Genomic DNA, 22,708 nt, shown 5'->3' on the forward strand with positions numbered 1-22,708 from the left:
GATGGTTAAGGAATCAAAACGTTTGGGAACCATAAAAAGGCAATGCACGGTCCACACTACAGTGAACTGTAGCTTTTGCATGTGTTGGCCTCAACAACCAGCCATCTTTAGAGACTCCTCTATTGGCTCAATTCAATCAAACTTGCATTGAAGCGAATAAAGCATAGAAACATACTTTACTCCCCATATTCATATAACATCGCAAGAGAAGCCTAGTTTTAGGTACTTGCAACAGAAAATATTCAGTTCTCTCGCTTTCTGAATAAGACATGTAAGTGGGCTTTAGTTGTCTGAACAAATATGCAGAATACGCATTGTTGTGGAGGATTTAATTAAATGCAGCCCTTGGATCTATTTTGAGCTCTGTTTGTTCTCATGAATTCTGTTTCTTGTGACATTAACGTAATGTAAAACGCCTGTGACTATATTACTGGCCATCCTATTTTAGACATTCTTCCCCCCCACCATGTATTTTGATAAGACAGCAACCAATTAACACACATGACGGATCCCACTAATCAGAAACACAAAGAGAAGAACGCAAAACCAGAATCAACTTTCCCTGATCAGTCATTTACTTTTGCCTGATCTCACAGGGAGTGGTAGAACAACTATGAAAGGTCAACAATTGCTCAAGGCTCTTCTCCGTGCAGGCACGAAAAACACAAAGTTGTTAAACAACAATAAACCACCACCAAGCGAGCCGAAAAACCTATTATTTATGACCCACTTGTCCTCTAGTGACCTTAACTAGCCTACATGCTAAGCTACACCTAAAACACATTGGTTAGCCGTTAGCTCTAGTAATAAACAATGAATTCATGGCTGATAATGGCTTCAGATAGACCTAGAGCCATCCAGGAGCGGACATCCTCCCCTTTTAAATATGAATGAATAATGGTCTACGTTCCAAATGAAACCCTTCCCCCTACATAGTGGTCAAAAGAAGTGTACCTGGTCTAAAGTATTGCACTAAATAGGGAATAGGGCTCCATTTGGGACAAATACACAAAAGAATAATGAATGCAGGGAACAGAGGAGAGCGGGAGACTGACCTCTGGGTCCATGAGCTGATGTAGCTGAAGACTCGTAAAGCATGCTCCTTCTTCAGCTGTAGGCCCTCAGTGCTGTCTGCATCCGATACTGGAGGGGAGAGAGAGCAGACAAGGTGGTGAGTACAGTTCAATGTACATGGAAAAGGCAAGTGTAGGACGTGACCCTTGACACACACTGCTTGTTCAAAGGCTACTAGGCTATATGGTGGCCACAAGCTAAAAAATAGCACACATTGGAAGCTGAAATTGCAATTAAAATAGTTTAGGCATTATCAAAGACCGTTGAAAGTGGTTGACAGACACTTCGCTACAACAACAACAAAAAATATATTTCTGGGAGGCGCAATGCCAACGGTCCTTTGGTCAACAGGAGAACAGAGATGATCCTCTCCACTCTGGATGGGAGACTGACCCACGGAAGTCTCAAGCCTCTGGTGAGAAACGTGCCTCGGGACCACATTAGCTCGGGGACAGGCAAGGCTCCCCATTACGACAACTGACGGGTAACTCCACACCAACAAGCCTTCCAAAGCAGCATTGGCTTGTACTACAGGCTAAAGTCAGCTACTGTATTATTTGTTGGTGACTAGGGGTGGGGGTAGAAATCATTTCATTATTTGAATAGTATCATACATTTGTCTGTATCTGGACATTTGAAATAAACGTACGTTTTTAACCTGAGCACTGTTGCACAAAATTGAGGCTGGTGCTCTATTGCTGCTTGGAGATGCTGGTGAGAGGTCATGTCTACACTTGACACTTACATGCGACTACTGCCATCAGAACACGAAGATCGCATTGAAAAGTCCCTTTGTGGTCAGATCTGACTGTCCACTTCAGGAGTTGGTCAGGGATGCATTGTGTTTAGATGTATCCTAAGTCTGGATGTAAAACAGGCTACCGAAATCGCAGAGAGTGGACGATAATATAAGCAAGCACTCCTCCCACAAGTCCCCAGAAAATGTGTGTTTTGGAACAGAGAGGCACCTCGGTTAGCTGGCTAGTTAGCTACTGCCATCAGTTGTTGTTTTATCATATTTAGCCTATTCCACGGTTTTTAGAACGCATACTGGCATTTGAATAAAGCGCGGACAAAGGGAATTCGGACACACTGTGGACACCGTAGACGCGTTTAAATCTAGGTGTAGGCGCATGACATGGGGCATGTCATAACTTCATTGAAAAGTTGATTTTATTCAATTAATCATTTGAAATGTCATGGACCTTATTTTTAACAATGTTACATGGATATTTTCATTTAGAAAATGCCTGTATTTTAAAATAGGCCTATACATTTTCTTGCTGCAAAAAATGAATACCCCCAAATACTCGTATACTAACGTCCTTTAGGATATTTGTATAACCATGCACATCCCTTTTGGTGACACACAAGCATACACACACACACACAGTCTCAAAACAAAATGTAAGCAACGTGTGGGGCAAGGTGTGTCCAAAGGAAGGTTATTGCTGTGTCAAAAGTTCAGCTCTAACTTTTCTGTGGAAAGTGCTGCATTGCCTTTATTCTTCAGCAACCCCAAAGCACTTGTCTTTCACAAAGTCAACGGTGTAAATGAACGCTGTGTGACTCTGGGAAGGCTGCATTTGTGATGCATCATTTTCAGCTGCACCCACCCATCAATCACAGATCTTTGTTGTTGTACCGGCACCCTATTTTCTGCTCTCAGAACAAAAAGAGAAAATGGACCATATTGACACCTCACATTGGCCAACATGCCAAGACTACGAACAGGAAAAGCAAAAGGACACAGTGATGAAAGCGTTAGCTGACACACAAAATGACTTAGCCCACATATTAAAGGCTTTTTAACTTACAAACCCACACGAGTGCTTTAAGTTTGATTTTTTTTTTATGCCACTATGGACATATGTGTTATAATTTTTTATTTGGCTTTTCTAGTACTATCCAACGACAAGAGCACCTGTGGTTGTTTTGGAATACTTTAAGTGTTACTGCTACCTCTTTTTCTTCACTGCCAACTAAAAGTTGGACTTAAGATATATTGCTAATGAAATTAACTATACAATGAATATTGCACATTATGTTGGAGGGAGAAGTATCATTTAAAAAAAAGGTGCAGCCTACATTCAAACTTTGTGACAAGAGACCCATTCCCATCATTTCCATACCTGACTGACCTATGTCACATTCTTATCATGAATAGGGCCTAATAATAACCATTGTGACAATTGGAGTTGTGCCAAAACACTACCAACAGAAACAGAAAACTAAGTGGAACTTGTGTCTAGGTAAGTGGGTCTGTTCCTGAGATGAACAACAAACCAGCACTCTAAAGTTCACCTTGCCCTGACCTAACTGTGTGCGTCTGCCTTAATTCCCTTTTTAACCACTTCTTTTTTTTATCTTGGACTGGACTCTGCCAAAATTCCCAGCTCCCTTCATAAAACAATCCATGACATTGTGTTCGGTGGCCTGGACCAAAAACATTACGATCATTCCCAGATAAGAGGATCTGGATATCCCAGCCATTGTTCTGACAGCAAGGCTTTGAGCTTGTAACAAAAACATTAGATAAGTAAAATAGACCCTCAACTTCCTGTGTTGGTGGAAGCAACAGTTGGCTTTAGGTGCTGATCTAGGATCAGTTTGGCTTTTTACATCAATTGATTAGTGTTAGGCTAGGGGCGGGCAGGTAAACTGGTCCCAGTTCTATGCTCAAGGGCAACCTCTGCCTTGCTGGCCACAGTGCCAGACAGCATCTTAAAGCAGGTTATGTGGGGATTGACAATGGCAGCCACATGTTACGTTTACATTTCAGTAATTTAACAGATGGTCTTATACAGAGCGACTTAAAGGAGCAATTCGCGCTAGGTGCCTTCTTCAAGGGGCCATCGACAGATATTTCACCTAGCTGGCACGGGATTTGAACCCGTGACCTTTCGGTTACTGGCACAACGCTCTTAACAGCTAGACTACCTGCCACCCTGCAGGCTTACTGGCACAGCATATTCAATAGCGGGTTGAAACCCTTCATTCCCTCAGTAAGTCACTCACTTCCCTTACATGCATGAAGCCACACACAAAACATTCCCGGCTTCATGCAAAAGCTACAGCAAATTTGGGGTGAGGGGTCACCTGGTGAAAGCACACATGGGGCTGCCAGTCTCGCACCCTGGCGCTCTAGACAAGCCTGTCACAGGCAACAAGCCCCTCACACCTTCACTGGCGGGAGCCTGGTGCCGACAAACACACACAGGGGTGTACTCTGTTTTGCTGAACAGAGAGACGACCCATCACAGGTAAAACAGCAGCTCGACTGTGAAAACTTACTATTGTGTAGCCTACTAGCCATTTCCAAAACTGTTGTTGATAGACATGCATGTGAGTCAGAGAGAGGTTGTTTGCTCAAAGACAAAAGGAGGCCCTTTTAGAACACTAATGACATGGGCCTAATCCTCCACACACTTGAATAATACACTGATTATAGGCCAAATTAAATGCATGGAACATTTCAGTATGGCTACATTTATCTTTCTGTAATTTGCCTACAAGCCACTAAATTAATCTGAGCACCTAAAGTGTCATACTCATTGCTCATTTGAATAACAGATTTGGGGGGGTAGTTTATATTCCATTAATCTAGTTTATTTTAAATGTGTATTGACAGGATGAAAGACCCTTTGAGCTGTGCCATCATGATCCCCCTTTCAAATGGGTCCTGCAATAAGCAACCCACAACCGCTTTACCATGTGGGCTTGGATATCCTCCCAAAACATGGACCATTTTAAACAAGATTACCCACCCCAAATCAAACGTTTAGACACTCATATCAGACTGAAAATAGGCTTAAGACATAAGACATCCAAAACTAGTAAACAAGCATATTAAGATTTAAAATGCAAAACCCCATGTTATTGATGACAAACAACTCATATGGAATAAAGCAGGCAGGTAGCCTAGTGGTTAGAGCGTTGGACTATTAACTGAAAGGTTGCAAGATCGAATCCCCGAGTTGACAAGGTAACAATAGTTCTGGCCCTGAACAAGGCAGAACGCCCACTGTTCTTAGGCCATCATTGAAAATATGAATTTGTTCTTAACTGACTTGCCTAGTTAAATAAAGCACAACATACCAGGCCATGAGGCGGACTGTCAGCAGTGTCTTCTTGCTACCATCACCAATACCGTCCCATGCACACTACACAAACCATTGCAAATGTATATATCTATAACTGCAATGGTGGAAACAATTGATGTAGCCCTAAAAAAATGGGCCTTTGTTTATTCGCTCCAACATCCCGTCGTGAAAGCAATATGGCCTAGTTAGCTAACGTTACCTCGGAGCTAGTAAATAATCTGTTCAAACGTTACTACTGTCAATTTTAATCGGAACTAGGACATACATCCAATAGCAGTAGGCACATTTTATTTTGATTAAGAACAAGCGTATAGCTAGCTAGCTAACAAAAACGCTAATAGTCATAGTTAGCATTGGTTACATGCCTAGTTTACTAGATGGCTTAATGTTTTTACGTAAAGAAACTAGAGAGCCCATATTACTTAGCTAACAATGCTAAACATTTGCTTGTAATCTTGCAAAAGTATATTATTACAGCGCGTGTGGCAAACCAAAATATGAAAACGATTCCGTCCGTTTTGATGCCAGTTGACTACAGCTAGCTGGCTAGTCAGTGAGCTAACGTTTGTTAACGTTGGACAACTCGTTACTCAACGTGAAACTGACAAACATATCAACCAGACAGGCTAGCTAGCAAGAGCGAACACGCCTGCACAACATGCACCACTTCCACAACCAGCTCTCTTGCCTCGGACAAAAAAAGGGACATGCAATGTGTAACAAACATTTTATGGCCAAATACATATCAAATCACATTTCTACAGGCAGTTAACCAAAGTTAGATAGCTAACCAAGTTACCATGCAATGGCATCAGCCCAATCTAATTAGTTAGCTAACTAAGTTCATGATGTTCAGAATCTCGTCTAGCTAGCTAACTCTACTCAGGCATCTCCTTCATTATGCAGCGATTTGACAGAGACAGGCCTCAAAGTTGCAGAACTTCCATTTCCATTCAAATCATTAATTCAAGACAAGGCCTTACATTGGCAGCTGTCTGGCTAGAGGAGAACAACCAGGCACGACAGGGGTACGATAGCTAGCTGTCCAGCTTCCCTCAAGTAGCCTGATTTAGCGAACGTTAGCTAGCACTAGGGGACCACTACGGCACTAAAACATGTAATAAAAATTGTTTACTTACTTTCATTTAAAACCTCCACCAGCTCGGCGCAGTTTTCACACATTGTTCATTAAAAAAATAACAAAGGAAAAGTGTAGTCAAACCATTGGAAATTGTTGATGGATTCGAATTGTTGGCACCTGGTTGTTTTGGGGAAAGGCCCGATGTAGTGGTTAGTGAAGATTTGCTAATGCATTAAATCAATTAAGGGAGAGTAATTGATTCAGATTGCATTTGATACTAAATATCGTTGATAAAGTCAAAAAGTAAAAGGCATTAAGATACAATCGGAACGTTACTGGAGAGAGTAGATACGGCAGCCATATTGAAAAGGGGTGGGGGCACAGCGTGTTCATAATTCGTAACTTTCCGTTGTCTCCTTCGCCTTGTTCGACTTTTTCCGCTTGTCTCGCGGTTACTCCATCAGCAAGATACGTTTACAAATGGCGTTTCATTCACATAGAGCAGGCAGGCAGACAAGAGAGCACCAGCCAGTAACCACTGAGGGTATTCGATTATCTGTCCCGGATTAACCCGATGAGGGAAGAATGCACCGGGTTAAAAGTGAATTCGTTTTAGAACCGTGCTGCCTCTAGCGCGTGAGCCAGGTGGCCCGTTCAGTAATGACAAGGATTCTGTTTTCACATGAATGTGATTGCTTTAGATTTTAAGAAACTTGATCGGCTTTCCCATTGATAACTATTTTTGAAATGTTTAACACATTTGATGGAAAATAGATGTTTGTTTCTGGACGATGCACAATGCTGCCTTGTTGACATTACAGCGCGGCGCAGATTATGGTTCGATTGGAGTGGGTACACCTCTCACCGCTTGTGCCCATTCGCGTCACTGGCAATGGACCGGTGCGCTGCGGCTCAGGTTAATAGATCGCCCTCATTGGCACCAGCATACTTTTTATTCATTTTGGGAATTTGCATTATACCATGACGTCGTTTTTTGTTTGTTACTCCAAAGTATTTCCTTAAGTATTTTGACCTTAAAGTTCAAAATGCAGACCTCTGAGTGTTAGTGGTTTCAAATCCTAATTCCAGAAATTGGATTTAATAACCTTCAACAACTGAATGAAACAAACACACACAAAAGGTATAGGACATACAGTTTTGTAAAAATAACCAACTTTATGTTCCCTTAGTACTAAGACAGCTTTACAAACAAGATGATATGCACATAACCTTCCTTTGATCTAACATTCTCATCCAAATGTCAGATCTGTCAGTTTTGGGTGCAAACAGAACCAGACTCCCCACATAAAAACTGCTGCCAAAACAGAAACAAAGGAAGCAGCGTCATTTACCACCCTTGACCTTCACATTCATCTGTAGGCCATGCGGCTCCTCCGAAAAACACAAAGCTCTTTATTGGAGCACTTCCTGACGCTACAGCACTTTTTAAAGTAACCCTTTTGCATGTGCTTTTAACATATCTTACATATAAACAAATAGAAGGATCGTTGGTGGGGGGTGGTGAAAGGAAAGGAAGGGTTAAAAATAATTATTTAATTCTTTCAACTTCATGCACGGCTAAACGGAGAGGATGACCAAAAACATAAAGCTTGAATTAGCGAGGGAAAAGGAGCAATACCGTATTATTACACAAATGACTGTATAAAATGCTTCCATATGCAAAAAATGTGAGTGCCGAATCAGAGGCGCAATTCTCATTTACATATTGGCATTGATTTGGTCGACAAAGCACCTCTCAATCTTACACACACAATTGACAAGAGCTCCCAGCTTCTCTTGGCTTTCTTTTTTTCCAAAAACTGTACATGTTCGCTGTTGTGTTCATTCCTATGTGGCGGCACTTAGTCGCACATTTCCTCGGGGAGCTCATGGGGGTTGAGGATGCCGGGGACTGACATCTGCAGCTTGTGTTTCTCCTCCTGGGCCTGCCGCAGCGACGTCTCCCGCTCCTCAAGGAACAGGTCTGTGGTGTCCTCGCCAGCAAACTCCTGGACAGGGAGTAAAGCGAGGAAGTTGAGAGTTGAGTGTGAGGGACAAATGTGTCCATCTACCATGCTCCAGTGGTTTGACACCTCAGACTGATAGACAGAGTTACTAAGTGTTTGCACCCGTGTGTGTGGCTACAAAACCAGAGTGACTCACCTTGATCTGCACCAGGAAGTCCCTCAGGTGCTCCTTGAAAGCAGGGATGTCCTGGTTCAAGCTGAACAGACCTGTCACAAACACCTTCACCTGGGCACTTGAATGGAGAGGAGAGTCAGGATCACAAGACATTCACCTACCTACAATAAGTAGATCACTTTCGATCAACCAGTTATTGTCTGTAGTACAAATGTATCCGACAACAATATAAAAGAGATGAGGCCCATGAACTACAGGTTCACTGTGGCAGCCATTTGGGCCAGTGCAGTCCATTGTAGAGGAAGCATAGAATTTGACAAGGCTGCAAACTAACAAATCCCTATCTTAGTGTTCAGAGTGGAGTACAACAAAATGTTTAATTTTAATTGACAGAGGCCCTCTGATATGCAGGCTGACAGACACTTACTCTTGTAGATGGGGGAAGGCCGTCTTGAGCAGGTTTGCCACGTACTCCTGAACGTAGCCCTGATTGTGCTGGCTGGCTGGGTTGAGGGAGGCGCTGATTTTACCCTCCTCCACCAGGTTGAACATGTACGCCAGGATGGACGCGTGCATGGTTAGTCCTGCAGAAAGTCAAGCATAACATCAATTGTACCCACACTTGTCTTGCACTCACCGGTGACACTTAAGCACGTTGTCGTGTCCATCTGCCATGTCTGTGTTTGACTGCTGCGATGTGACACCAAAGTGAAATATCCCCTTCAGGAATCAAACCATCTAGTGTATAACATGGCCTCTGATTCCTCGCCTGTACCCAACACTTATAACAGTACCAGATGTTTCCAGTGATATTTAACTGTCAGCCACCGACCCCACCACCCTCTCACCTGCTGTGTGTGAGGTATCTGTGACTACAGAGAAGATGTGCTGGAGGATGTCACAGAAGTAAGTCTGGTAGAAGCTCTGTGCGGCAGCCTCCTCCTGGGCCACGTTCTGCAGCAGGGTGTAAAGAATCTGCAGACCTGAAAGACACAGGGATGAGTGGCTTGATGACAATAATAATTCCACAATGTACCATAAGGACTATTTTCCCCAGACTCTGATTAAGCCTAGTCCTGGACAATAAAGCATTTGTCCATTAAAAAGCTTTAGTCCAGGTTTAGAGTTCATCTGTGTCTGAAACACCCAAAATATTTGAAATAGAGTTAAGTGAACTGCATTTCACCTCAGATGAGTCTGACAACCTCATTCATCAACACACAGTTCCAATCTTGTGAAAGGCATAGTATGTATCAACAGTTACGTAAGGCCAAAGCATATGGAGGGTCTTACCAGTGTCTGCAACGTTCCTCATGGTGTGTTTGAAGGCCCAGATAATGGAGTCCAGAACCAGTTTAAACTGGGCCGGGGGAATGGAGAGAAAGGCCGGGAAGCACTGAGAGTTCACCGCTTGGAGGAGGTAGAAGAAATGGGTCCTATGCTCTGGGTACTCCTCAAAGTCCTGGAGAGGAGATAAAAATTGGGACAATTAAAGTTGGACTATGTGAGTGGAATTACTTTCTATAAGGAATAAAGACTAGGACTCAGTCATATAAAGTATTTTTTATTTTTCCAAGCATATAACTAGTGTCCTGTGTTCAACAATCCTTCAGTTTACAACCTTGCATTGGATAGACTTCACCAATTGTCTGTAGTACAAATCTATCCCGTACACCCATGCATAAGGGATGTGGGGCCCATGAACTACAGGTTGCAGCCATTTTGGCCAGTGCAGTCCATTGTGGAGGAAGCACCGAATTTGACAAGGCTGCAAACTAACACATCTGTCTTTCTGTTAATGTTCCTTTGACATCATGTGCAGTCTATAAGGGCCACTCAGGCCAGCTAAGAACACAAACTAATTAATAGACTACAGCATTCTAGTATAGTGCTATAATAGTAGAGAAAACATTTATGAAACATACTTTATTGATCATGTTCAAAGTGCACTCGAAGACCGCGTCGAAAATCTTCGGGATCTCCCCGGTGATGTGTCCGCCCAGCTTGTTGACGATGGTCGCCATGGTGCTGAGCACCTCGGGCTCTCTGGCGGCAGGGACGTTGCGCTGGTAGTCGATGAGTACGGCCTCCAGCAGGGGCGGTACAAAGTTCTCCCCCACCTGTAAGAACCACGGAACATGGTAGAACGTGACCAGTTAATACTGAGCCATTCAGTCTAACGTTAAACAAACTGTCAGATAACCGAGGGCTTGGGGCTACCAGCGAGGGCTTGGGGCTACCAGCGAGAGTAGCAGTGGTTCAAGTCATCGGCACCATAGTTATTTTAAAGGAGGAAGTGGAACATATCTTGGTCTGTGATGTGAGCTATTCTCTGCCTCTTCAACCTGTAAGTGGATGAAATAGTTTCAATGGGCATGATGTCTCTGGATGAGGTTGGTGTCCAAGGACCTATAAGGGCTGTGTGGAGTTTAAGCTAGTCCAGACAGCTAATTGGATCTTTCTAGTTGTCTTTCTGCCTCCGGTTTCTCTATGGTGTGGTTTAGACAGGCCATCTATGGCCTGAGAGATGCCCGCTCTGATCCCACCATTACATTTAGATTCCTTTTCTTCTTTACTTAATTAACTAGGCAAGTCAGTTAAGAACAATTTCATATTTTCAATTACAGCCTTCTAAGAGGATCTATAGGAGAACCAATGGTCTACAGCATTCCCTATAGGCTGCGACTCTAGATTTGATTAAGACAGGACAGACTCGCCATTTGTGGGTCGTTGGAGCGGCTGACCCAACCTGAGATCAGCTTGAGCGTTTCTCTCTTCACCGTCCTCATGCTCCGGATCAGGGGCTGCTTGGTCACCATCTCTCCTAGTAGGACAATAGAGAGAGTTAGCTAGCATAGGGTTTAGCATGGTAGCATGGAGTTAGCATTGGAGAGCTCAGTGATACTTTAGAAACGTTATGCTGCGTACAAAACTGAGAACTCGGAAATCTCCAACTTCAGTGCGTTCAAGACAACTGAGAACTCATGACAAAAAAAGAGCTCAGACTGAGAAAAATGGTTGTGAACGGTCATCCAACACAGAATTTGGTCCTCTTTCTAGAACGCTGACTTTCCGACCTGAAGATCACTGACGGCATGATATCACCTCGTATTTTTCAGAGTTCCCAATTGTCTTGAATGCACCGTTAGAATGGGCTTGTAGTTCTGTGACTGATGCCGCAGCTGCAGACAGACAGTTAAGCACACACACACCAAGACAAACAAGCACCTCAGGCACAAAGATCAGATAGACCAAAGACAGACACACAGACCACTCACAGACTAGGTACACACGTCTCACCGTTGGTCTGGATGGCAGAGGAGATGTTCTCACTCAGACACTTGTAGACATTGAGCATGTCCAGGTAGATACGTCCCAGCTGCACCACGAAAGGGTGTCCCACGGCCTTGCAGGCCCGCACGTTGGTCTTCAGGATGCTGCCCAGCTGACGCACTGTCTCTGCATCCTTCAGGATGTCCACATTCTGGAGGGGAGAGAGAGACAAGTCAGTTAAAATGCTTTCACAAGGCCTCCCGGGTGCCACAGTGGTTAAGGGCGCTGTACTGCAGCGCCAGCTGTGCCACCAGAGACTCTGGGTTCGCACCCAGGCTCTGTCGTAACCAGCCGCGACCGGGAGTTCCGTGGGGCGACGCACAATTGGCCTAGACTTCATCCAGGTTAGGGAGGGTTTGGCTGGTAGGGAAATCCTTGTCTCATTGCGCACCTGCGACTCCTGTGGCGGGCCAGCGCGACTCCTGTGGCGGGCCAGTGCGACTCCCGTGGCGGGCCAGTGCGACTCCCGTGGCGGGCCAGTGCGACTCCCGTGGCGGGCCAGTGCGACTCCCGTGGCGGGCCAGTGCGACTCCCGTGGCGGGCCAGTGCGACTCCCGTGGCGGGCCAGTGCGACTCCCGTGGCGGGCCAGTGCGACTCCCGTGGCGGGCCAGTGCGACTCCCGTGGCGGGCCAGTGCGACTCCCGTGGCGGGCCAGTGCGACTCCCGTGGCGGGCCAGTGCGACTCCCGTGGCGGGCCAGTGCGACTCCCGTGGCGGGCCAGTGCGACTCCCGTGGCGGGCCAGTGCGACTCCCGTGGCGGGCCAGTGCGACTCCCGTGGCGGGCCAGTGCGACTCCCGTGGCGGGCCAGTGCGACTCCCGTGGCGGGCCAGTGCGACTCCCGTGGCGGGCCAGTGCGACTCCCGTGGCGGGCCAGCGCGACTCCCGTGGCGGGCCAGCGCCTCCCGTGGCGGGCCAGCGCGACTCCCGTGGCGGGCCAGCGCGACTCCCGTGGCGGGCCAGTGCGACTCCCGTGGCGGGCCAGTGCGACTCCCGTGGCGGGCCAGTGCGACTCCCGTGGCGGGCCAGCGCGACTCCTGTGGCGGGCCAGCGCGACTCCTGTGGCGGGCCAGCGCGACTCCTGTGGCGGGCCAGCGCGACTCCTGTGGCGGGCCAGCGCGCGCTAACCAAGGTTGCCAGGTGCACGGTGTTTCCTCTGACACATTGGTGCGGCTGGCTTCCGGGTTGGATTGCACTGTGTTAAAGAAGCAGTGCGTCTTGGTTGGGTTGTGTATCAGAGGACGCATGACTTTCAACCTTCGTCTCTCCCGAGCCCGTACGGGAGTTGTAGCGATGAGACAAGATAGTAGCTACTAAACAATTGGATACCACGAAATTGGGGAGAAAAAGGGGTTAAAAAATATATATATATATATATATATATATATATATATTTTTTTTTTTAAATGTTATGCTTTCACGGACAACATATTGTAAGTCGCTCTGGATAGCTTTTTACTGAAGTGCAAAAAGACGAGGCTTTGCCAGTTGAAACAATTGGGAGAAAAGCACCGGTAATGATGTTGCTGTAAAACTACAAGGGCCTCTTAAGACAGTGGGTGTTTCTCTTAATTTCTCCATGGCACAGCAGTACAAAGTGGGGGACACTTGTGTTGTTTGGGTTGTGCTGCATGCATACAATGTAAAATGCTTTGAAACCAAGGTTTACAAACACAATCCCATAGTGTGACTTACCTTGGTGGCCTGTTGGATGATGCTGTCCCACACCTGGTTGGGTAGCAGCATGTACTTCTCGATGAGGTGCTCCTGCACAGCCTGGTCCGTCTGGGCCCCGATCATGTAGCCCACCGCCTCGTAGAACGTGTGCACCTGAGGCGAAGAGAGATGAGTTGGATTACGGGCATATGAACATCTGCTGCTTCATAACCAACTCCAGCCATTTCACATGACACCTGGAAACAGGGTGCTCCCTGAACTTGGCCAATGGAAACTCAAAACCCGCGTTGCCATTTGAAATTGTTTTTCAACTACTACTGTATTTTACTCTTAGTTTTGGTTGTTTTCAGGGGCCTGTAGCTCAACTGTGTTACAGCTAATCTTGGTGCATCTGTGTACCTGTTGGGGCTGGAGGTCACAGATGATGGTGTTGATGTTGTTGAGGATCTCGTCAATGAAGGGCATCACCTCGCCCACCTGCACCTGGACAAAGTGGCGCCGGCACTTCTGGGCGATCTTGATGAAGGTGTCGCACGCCATGTCCTGCACGCCGTCATGAGTCTCTGCCGGGAACAATTACGTTCAAATAAAATGCTCAATAAAAGAAACACTGTTGGGACGTGTTCTGTTGGACACGCTTTGAATCGTAACCCGCAAAGAAGTGTTTCTTATTGGACTAGTCCAGGTAGTCCCTCCCTGTTTGTTGGTTTTCTGTCCAGTGACAAATTAATACAGCCCTGGTATTTTGCATGGATGCAAAATGACACCAAGGAAATCCATTTTCACACAACACTGAAAACAGTATCCGGTATCTTTTTAAGATATGCAAGTGGTGACCTCAACAAAGTTGCTTACCGTGCATGAACTCAAAGAGCTTGTTAACGACGGTCTTGAGGAACTTCCAGTGAGCTCGGAGGAAGCGTGGGTACTGGCCCACGATGTACATGATGTTTGAGGCGATGATGGCCTTGTTGTCCTTCCCCCTCTTCTGCTCACAAAGACCCAGAAGGTCCTGGAGACATGAGAAAACAACACTTGGTCAATAACACAGAAACGCAGCTCAGTACATCCTGGCAGTCACTCTACAGCAGCATTTACATGTTAAGTCTTGTCAAGTGACTTGGATGTGGAATTTCTCCATAAGTGTATGATTTTAAAAAAAATATATTTTGCCAAATGTCAGTTCGATCAATCACTCCAAGTACCCACTGTTCTGAGTCAGCTGCGTAGACACAGCCCTGTTACTCTGCGCCCCTTATGACACAGGCTCAACACGCAGTCGGACTGCAACGTCTCAAGGGGCAGGCCATTCAATTTCTGAACAGTAAAGGGAACATTTCTGGTCTAACAGAGAACAAAATTGATGACTAAGACCAGCAACTACTGCATGTGTGTATTGTCCCCTTTAAAGACTGTAGCTACCTGTGAAGGTGCGGTGTGTGTATGCGCGTCTGCGTGTGGCTGCAAGCGCTGTGTCCGTTACACAGACTACTACAGACCTTGATGACGGTGACCAGGAACCTCTTCTCGTCCTCCTCGTGCATGGCCCCGCTGATGGAGCCGATGGCCCAGCACAGCGTGTTCAGGTTCCTCCAAGACCACTCTGTCCCGTTGACCTGGTTGTGCAGCTTCTCCGTCATGATGCGCTCCGTGTCCGCATAGTCCAAATGGGTCAGGTAGACTGGGGGGAGAGGGGGAGGTATGCTAGTCACAGAGAGAGGGAGTACGTGTATCGTGCCCTACCTTGTCAACAGCGAACAAAAGTGTGAGGGAGAGATGTGTGCTGAGGTGTGTGTCACTGACAGATCTATTGTGGAAAGTACATTTGACAAAGGAAAAGATTGAGGGGCAACTATACTTGACATCAGACTAGAGAGAGGGCATGTGTGTGAGATGTTTAGACTGTCCTGGGCCAGACACTCACCCAGTGTCTCTCTCATGTTCTTATAGAGGTTGATTGAGTCTGTGTCCTTCATGAACTCTCGGACCACCTCTCCCTGGTCGTTCTCCACCACCAGCACCTCCTCTGGCTTGGCCATTCGGCTCACCATCAGCGTACGCACCTGTGTTACCGGGCAGACAAAATGCCAGTGACTATTAATGGACAATCTAAATAAAGAGACACCATGGTGAGGCAGGGACTGTCAATAGGAAACACAGTAGAACGTCAAGGTTGTGTTCAGTAGGGAGAAAACGGTTTGAAGTGGTGGGAACTATATGAACTTGTCCGGCTGTAACACATTGTCTTTTGTAGATTGCTTTGCTAAGGTGTGCCCTATGCCACGACCCTGAAGGACATAGGTTTGGTTGAAGGTCAAAAGTGTGTGTGTGTGTGTATCCGTCCGCCCGTCTCTGTGTACGTTTCTTCTCACCTTGGAGAGCACGGGCAGGTAGAGGTGCCGGCGTGGGGGAACGTCAAAGTGCTGGCTTCCAGAGAGCAGGGGGGAGGTGGAGGTAGAGAAGGGGCTCTCCCTGTATAGCTCGGCCGCCAAATGGTTCCAGTACTCCAGACAGATCTTAAAGATCTCTGTCTCCTCCACCTCAGACACCAGCAGCATGTAGTGGAGAGCCTGGAAGGGTGGGTGATTAGAACAGAAGGTAAGGAGAATGATTAGGATTGGGGGGCTAGCTCCATTTCAATGGTGTGTGACTTGAGGATAAAAACTAAAAGGGAAAATTGGTACAAAAAAAAGAAAAGAACTTGAGGTCAAAGGCATGAACGTCACCTCCACAAGTGTCTCCCTAAGGTTGGGCCTCTTCTCGATGAGCTGTCCGTGCTCTTTCAGGAAGGTGCAGAGGAACAGGCTGAGGTTCTGGATGAAGTTCTGCTCGTCGTCCTTGCCGTTGGAATATGCCAGGCGGATGTTGGTGTTCAGGGGGAGCATCTAACACGAAGAGAGAGACCAGTGAAAATACAGATTCTTTGATGCGCCAATTACTGTTAATACACACATTACATTTTATGTAAAAATGTAAGCTACCTTCTTAATAGTTCTTATGATGCCTGCAATATGATCGTTGTTGAAACATACAGTCTGCAGTATCCGGTTTTTAAAAAATAGATGTAACCCATCGGTTTGTCCTGGTCCATCATTTGGGTACCAGTGCTCCAACAGTTTTGACAGTAGGCTTAACTGGCCAGCAGATAGAGCAGACATGGAGTGTACCCGTTTGAGCAGCCATGGAGTGTACCCGTTTGAGCAGACATGGAGTGTACCTGTTTGAGCTGACACATGGTGAGCGTGAAGAGGTTGACAAACTGCTCCTCGTACTGGTTGACGCTCACACCGGCGATCTCCGTCAGACACTTCAGCGTCACGTTGCGGAACATGGGTACGTTCAAGAACTGGGAACGGACGAGAGGAAAAAGAGGTTAGTCAACATGGTCGTATTCACTAGGCAGCAATCAGGAGAAAACTGACTGAAACATGGGACTACTTGTCCAATAAGAAAAGTGTTGGACCGAAGTTGAGTACACAACAGTTCACAAGACAAAACTGAATCCAAACATCACACTTGATTTTATGTGCATTTTATACTCTGTACTTTGACACATTTGCTGATAACGAAATCTGAAAATACTCTGGATACATTCAGTAATATAAGAATATTCCTAGAAAATGTGTGGTAGGTGCAACATAAGACAAAAAAAATGACAAGGGTTTGAGTGAGAGGACTAACTGGTGTCTCCAAGTGGCCACACACCTCTCAAAGAAGATTATTCAACTATAAGCTTCTCTTTTTTTTTGCTCTCCTATCTGTGCTGTTGAGGAACTAGAGCAAGCACACTTGAAGTTTAGTCTTGAACTCTAGTTCCTCCATCGCACAATTACTATTTTGGTTTACGCAATCCAATAACATCCCATTATAAAACGCCATCTGGATCAAGTGGGTATGTTTTGAAAGCTTGTTCTGTTGCCAACGTGACAAGCTGTTAAAAAATATGATATTACAGTGTTCACAAGGCAATTCAGAGAAACAGATCATTGTTTTAGTTCACATAGAAAGGAGTCATCAGTGCATTCAGGTGTGTGTGCTGCTGCAAATTCCCTTCACAATTAACCTAGGCTCATTCTGTTCAGGACAACCCAGGGTATGACGCCATGTCATCTTGTAACTGTACATCAAACATAGTGATCATAAATGTTGACACTATATGACAAGAGTTAATTGATTTGGAAATGTGAAGTGCACATTTGGAAGTGTTTGGCTTACATGTATGACAAAGCGGTATTTACTATAATCCTCATGCCTCATCTTTCAAAATACATAGTCCTCTTAATTTACAGCATTTCTCTCAGTCAGACAACGACAAAAAATTTTAAAGTTCTCCAACTACCGGGAGGGATAGGGGCAGCTTCTGGCCGCACGCGGTGCTCAAGTTCAGAATAGAGCGCTGTGAAGTGCAGAGCCAGAGCTCTGACTTCATGTATGACATGTTACTGTACAGACCCTACGTTCAAATTTAGGCACTTATTAGTGGCCAAATCTGCCATTTTCAGCCTGTATACATACAGGCACAAGTGTATGAGTGTTTGCAGCAGACCAAGTCGCCGAAGCAACAAGGTGCAAATGCCTCAACTTTCACTATATTGTTCCTCCGGTTCTTACGCACTTGCAAGCAAAACCAATGCAAGTCCGCCTTTGTGAGAGGATGCCTATAGTTTAACTGCTGTTTTGAGTTTCCACAAGCCGGTATTGCTGAATCACAACAAAAACACCATAAAATTGCCTAGGGAGATGTTTCAATGGAACCGAGAAGTAGTAATAAGTCGATACTTAGTCATTTAATTTTCAGTATGGGGACAGGTGCAAGTGAGTCATCAGGAGTTGAGTTACCTTGTACACCAGAGTGCTGATCAATTTGGTCTCAAATATGTACCCCAGGGGGATCCAGTTCAGGAAACGCAGGAGAGTCTCAAGTGTGGCTTGGACCAGAGGGGCATTCTGGGAGTTTTCCTGCAGAAAAAGTTTACATTTTACATGTTGGGTATTCAACATGTCAATTTCATATCAAGACAGTTTAGAATCCCTGAGCCATTTGCTTACCATGACAAACTGGCAGAGCTGGAATATTTGTGAGAATTCATTGCACATGCTGAAAGAAAAAGAAAATCGTTACTAAATAGCATGTCAGTGTACAATTCCATCTTATCTACCCATGCTTTTAAATAATATAATAAAAACCTTACAATTCAGTTGCCATGAAGAGACTGGTAATGACATCAACCACTAATACGTAGGAAACAGAGTCTTTGCAATATACAGTACATCTCCAAGCAGCCAAAGCATTTACTGTATAAATAAGCATTTAATTGTACTGTGTACACTACATTGTATCCTGTGCATATGACAAACATGAGTTATTAGGTAGCTGGACGTTATGTACCTGTCCTTCAGGTGCTTGGCCTTGACCTGGGTCATCTGTCCACTGGAAAAGTCAAAGACCTCCTCACTTAGCAGCTTGAGGATGATCATGTTGTTCTGACACAGGCTCTCGCTGGTGCGGCTGGCACCCACAATGTCACTGATGAAGGTGGGCCAGTGCTTGGGCCACTCCTGCTTCAGGATCTACACAAGCAGAGGAGACGCGCTGAGTTTGATTGTTTCGGTTTTAACCATTTGTAATGACAGGACAGACGTGTGTTTCTTAAGTACTTTTTTTTTTTTACCTGTACGAGGATCATGTTTAGTTTAGCAATGTACACTCCATCTTTCTGAAACACACAGATGAAAAATGCAGATGAAATTTGGGAACGAGCACAGAATTTCAACACGGAAAACATTGCAGTGAGAACAGAGTCAAACACAGGAAAGACTCTTTACCTCAACATTTGCGGCGTCAGATGAGGTCTTGATAATCAGACCAACGACATACTTCTTTATTCCTGAAAACATTGCAGAAATGTTTATGACTCGACATTGTCAAAGATCAAATGTTTGTGTCTGCATAACACGGCACATTAGCGATATAGTCTAGCTACGTTATTCCTTTATCTTAATGTCGCTGTTCATTCCCAAGCATGGCCCTAATATAGTTGTGTTATTCCAAACAGTCTATGCAGCGGGTGTTACCTTCACATTGATTTCTTGGAAGAATCTTCCAGCGTGTTTTGATCACAGTCTCCAGAATTTGCAGTGCATAGTACTGGAATGAAGAGGAGGGAGAGGCTTAGACTATCTGGAAAAACATATAACTCACAACGACATCTCATTTCCACTAAGACGACAGATCTTGTATATACAAATGACACAAAAAGCTAACAAATAAACAAGAGCCACGCATCTCTATGGATTCAACTGGACTGCCTATGCATGGCTGTAATGAAATGCTTTTCAATGTTGAGAGAGAGATATATGCGCCCTGGTTAGAGGATGTAAACCGATCACAAGGAATGCATCACTGGCACACATACTTTAGTCTTCATGTTCTGAGAAAACTCCAGGATGGTGTCGACTCGTGTCCATGCGTCCGGGTGATCCTTCAGGTTGGTCAGCACCTCCTGTGCCATGCGTTGCTGTGGAAGAGAAGAGAGAGAAACTGTTGAAAGCTGTGTGGCTTTAAAGGTCTAATCCACAGTTGAAATAACCCGGCCACTGTTAAAAGCTAAAGGATGGAGAAATGTAAACACACAAATTCATAGCAAGAGCAATGGATACAAGGACTGTTCAGGCTATACAGTGTTTTTTTAATGTTTACAAACATGTTTGTAAATTATGTTTATATTTTGAGTAATAACGGGGTAGTTGTCTGGCTACCCAAACTCCTTGCTCCGGCCAAATCTTACATAACGCCCACTGACCTTAGTTTTTTCTTCACAATGAGTCTGGATCTGAGTACCTCCCAACAATTTCTAAATTGGAAAGCTATTGTAGACTGTAGGATTGGTCCATAAACCAAAGGGTTGGGCGAGAGCCAGAACACATGTGGGTAAAGCAACTGAAAATTCAGTATTGGCTTTGATACTCAGTCAATTAGAGATGATCCAATCACTGATTACTTTGTTGTTGTACAAAACCCCTGATTTTCAGACTGAAGTATGTAGCGAAAGAAAGAGCAGCATTAGGGCAAAGAGCAGCTCTCACCTGTGATCCAATGTCATAGTACATAGAATTGACTACATTGTCCAGCAGATTGATGTCCAGCTTCTGACTGAAGTCTAGCAGCTGTCTTGCTGCATGATCCGCCAACATTGTCATGTTTGCTGGCATAGAGCTCTAGGAATGGAGGTGTGAAGGGAAACATGAGAACAAATGACAGAACTTAACTACAGACACCTGTAAATAAAACCTGACCAAAACAAATGGCTGATGAAATATATGCCACTGTCCCAATATATTATTTTCACTCCCTATATTGCTACACCCACCCACATGTAACAACGGCGAAATACTGAGTGTGAGTAAAATTGCGACATCACTGGCAAGCCTGTAAACTTTAATAGATAGGCAATTGCGACACCATGGACCACAAGTGGTACTTATGGCGCGTTCAAGTGCTAATCGGAACTGGGAAAATCGAAAATGTCCGACTTGTAATCTGGTTTTAGTTATACACGTGCCGGGTTCAACCAGCTAGCAACTCGGAAATGTCAGCGTTTTCTAGTTCCGACAAGCACGTCAACGCCGCAAAACAGCAACCCCTCCCTCCATCCAGCAATCCAAGAGTGCTACTACCGCTAGTCGATCATGTTAGCTTGCTAGCTAACGTTACTGTTTCATTTATGGTTAATTTAGCGTTTACTATTGTTAGCTAACGTTACCTCTATTGTGAATACCACATAGTTACGTATACATTAACTGACCTCAAAGTTGACACAGGTCTAGCTACTTTATCGCATATACTAACGTCTGGCTAATGTAGCCATGTTAAGTCTAAGATAATCAATTAATTGACTTCACTCACTCGTGTTAACAAAATATAAAGTAATATTCACAATAATAGCTAGCAAGCTAGTTTGCTATAAAAACAGCCAACTAGCTAAAGCTAGTTAGCTAGCTATTAGCATATGCTAACGTTAGCTACATCACCATTCAAACTTCAGATTCAACCCATTTGAGTTACACAGCTAGCTACCAAACTCACCTTATTTCTTTAGTCTTTCCGTTGTAATGAAAAAAATAAGACTTGGCTCTGATTTTAAAACTCTCGTCTGGCTGGGTGTCAGGCTATCTCATGGCACACGTTCCAGTGTGTTTGACATTCGCTAGCTAGCTTCCTGGCTAATTAGCTAGCTAGCCAAATGATTTATGTCCTGATAGCACGCCGTTAGCTGTATGTCCTGCCACTGAAGCGAAGTTTCAGTATAATTTACATTTAGTAATTCACCATATGTCAAATAAATGTAACAGACTAGTCTAGAAGTATCTTAGCAATGATTAAGTCGTTGCGGACGGCGAGAAATGTTATCAAGTTAGCCTGCTGTTGCACAAGCCAATGATGACTTAGCTTCCCTTGGCTGGCTAGCTAACAATTTACGGAGTCACACGTAATTGCGTTATTCCGGTTCATAATCACAAAGTAAAATAATCTTGAGTTTATTATTGGTTCTATTCGTATATAATATTTGATAGCAGGGCTGTGTAAGCTAGCTCTTCATCTCATGCTTCAAACCCAAGACCGGTTGAAACCGGTTAAGACTGGGATATTCCATCTAGGTTTTTCGGCCCATGGCGCCGCGTAAAATTTGGACTATGTGCACGCCCTTGAGGGATCCGATTGGTTTGTCATAAAATGGTACAAGGGCTGTCCTGTTATTTTACAGGCCAACGATGCGGTCAATCAAAATGAACATCATTACTTCAGTACCCATGCGGCTGTGTTTTCTGTTGGTTTGGGGGGTCAACACACCCCAAAACATATATAATAATGTACTGTACATAGACTTGAAATCACTTTAATAATAGAGCACTAGTAACTTTAACAATGTTTAAATGTTTACAAACTGCCCTACTCATATGTATATACTGTATTTTAGTCTGTGCCACTCCGACATTACGCCTCCTAATATTTATATATTCTTTAATTACATTCTTTTACTTTTAAGTTTGTGTTTATCAAATCAAATTGTATTTGTCACATGCGCCGAATACAAAAGGGTCTAAACCTTACAGTGAAATTCTTACTTATAAGACCTTAACCAACAATGCAGTTTTGAGAAAAATAAGTGTTAAGTAAAAAATACAAATAAAAAACAACAAATATTTAAAATAGCGAAGCTATATACAATGGGTACCGGTACATTGTCAATGTGCTGTGCTGGGGCACAGGTTAGTCGAGGTAATTGAGGTAGTATGTG

The 22,708-nt window shown here is 44.6% G+C and overlaps 2 protein-coding genes, 2 non-coding genes and 1 pseudogene across 8 annotated transcripts in view; all 5 read right to left on the bottom strand.

The window, feature by feature from the left end:
- The window catches only part of LOC112222473 (ubiquitin carboxyl-terminal hydrolase 34), a 66,055-nt gene extending 59,404 nt beyond the window's left edge, over positions 1-6,651 (bottom strand). For 4 of the 5 annotated variants that reach the window (XM_042302209.1, XM_042302211.1, XM_042302206.1 and 1 more), the window contains exons 1-2: positions 6,317-6,651; positions 1,056-1,143 (exon numbers count right to left, since the gene is read on the bottom strand). In XM_042302209.1, the coding sequence (XP_042158143.1) occupies positions 1,056-1,143; positions 6,317-6,359 (131 nt within the window). In that variant the 5' untranslated portion in view covers positions 6,360-6,651. The remainder of the gene's footprint in view (positions 1-1,055; positions 1,144-6,316) is intronic. The other variant, XM_042302212.1, reaches the window with a different exon arrangement.
- A 758-nt stretch (positions 6,652-7,409) lies between these two features.
- xpo1a (exportin 1 (CRM1 homolog, yeast) a) lies at positions 7,410-22,078 on the bottom strand. Its single transcript, XM_024442291.2, has 25 exons — positions 21,496-22,078; positions 20,496-20,627; positions 19,826-19,927; positions 19,485-19,557; positions 19,236-19,297; positions 19,082-19,126; positions 18,799-18,980; positions 18,459-18,507; positions 18,249-18,368; positions 16,627-16,755; positions 16,136-16,294; positions 15,782-15,979; positions 15,334-15,472; positions 14,909-15,090; positions 14,265-14,421; positions 13,809-13,972; positions 13,428-13,562; positions 11,701-11,884; positions 11,118-11,224; positions 10,326-10,520; positions 9,694-9,862; positions 9,249-9,383; positions 8,828-8,984; positions 8,422-8,518; positions 7,410-8,267 (listed from the first exon to the last, which is right to left on the bottom strand). The coding sequence occupies exons 2-25, from the start codon at positions 20,619-20,621 to the stop codon at positions 8,121-8,123; spliced, it is 3,213 nt and encodes a 1,070-aa protein (XP_024298059.1). The 5' UTR covers positions 20,622-20,627; positions 21,496-22,078; the 3' UTR covers positions 7,410-8,120.
- Positions 8,595-8,727, bottom strand: LOC112223459. Its single transcript, XR_002949321.1, has one exon. It is a non-coding gene; the product is annotated as a small nucleolar RNA SNORA5 (small nucleolar RNA).
- Positions 10,044-10,173, bottom strand: LOC112223453 (annotated as a pseudogene).
- Positions 14,585-14,715, bottom strand: LOC112223476. The gene has a single exon (XR_002949328.1). It is a non-coding gene; the product is annotated as a small nucleolar RNA SNORA17 (small nucleolar RNA).
- Positions 22,079-22,708: the final 630 nt, after the last annotated feature.

Source organism: Oncorhynchus tshawytscha, linkage group LG02, assembly GCF_018296145.1.
Source record: "Oncorhynchus tshawytscha isolate Ot180627B linkage group LG02, Otsh_v2.0, whole genome shotgun sequence".
Classification (NCBI taxonomy): domain Eukaryota; kingdom Metazoa; phylum Chordata; class Actinopteri; order Salmoniformes; family Salmonidae; genus Oncorhynchus; species Oncorhynchus tshawytscha.

Bases quoted from the DNA above. Each gene is read 5' to 3' on its own strand.
- xpo1a (XM_024442291.2), bottom strand. From the start codon at position 20,621: ATGCCAGCAAACATGACAATGTTGGCGGATCATGCAGCAAGACAGCTG. The intron at 15,091-15,333 runs GTGAGTGTCTGG...CTCTCCCCCCAG, and splicing joins GAACATGAGAGAGACACTGG to TCTACCTGACCCATTTGGAC. The intron at 8,268-8,421 runs GTGAGTCACTCT...CTCCCTGTCCAG, and splicing joins ACTTCCTGGTGCAGATCAAG to GAGTTTGCTGGCGAGGACAC.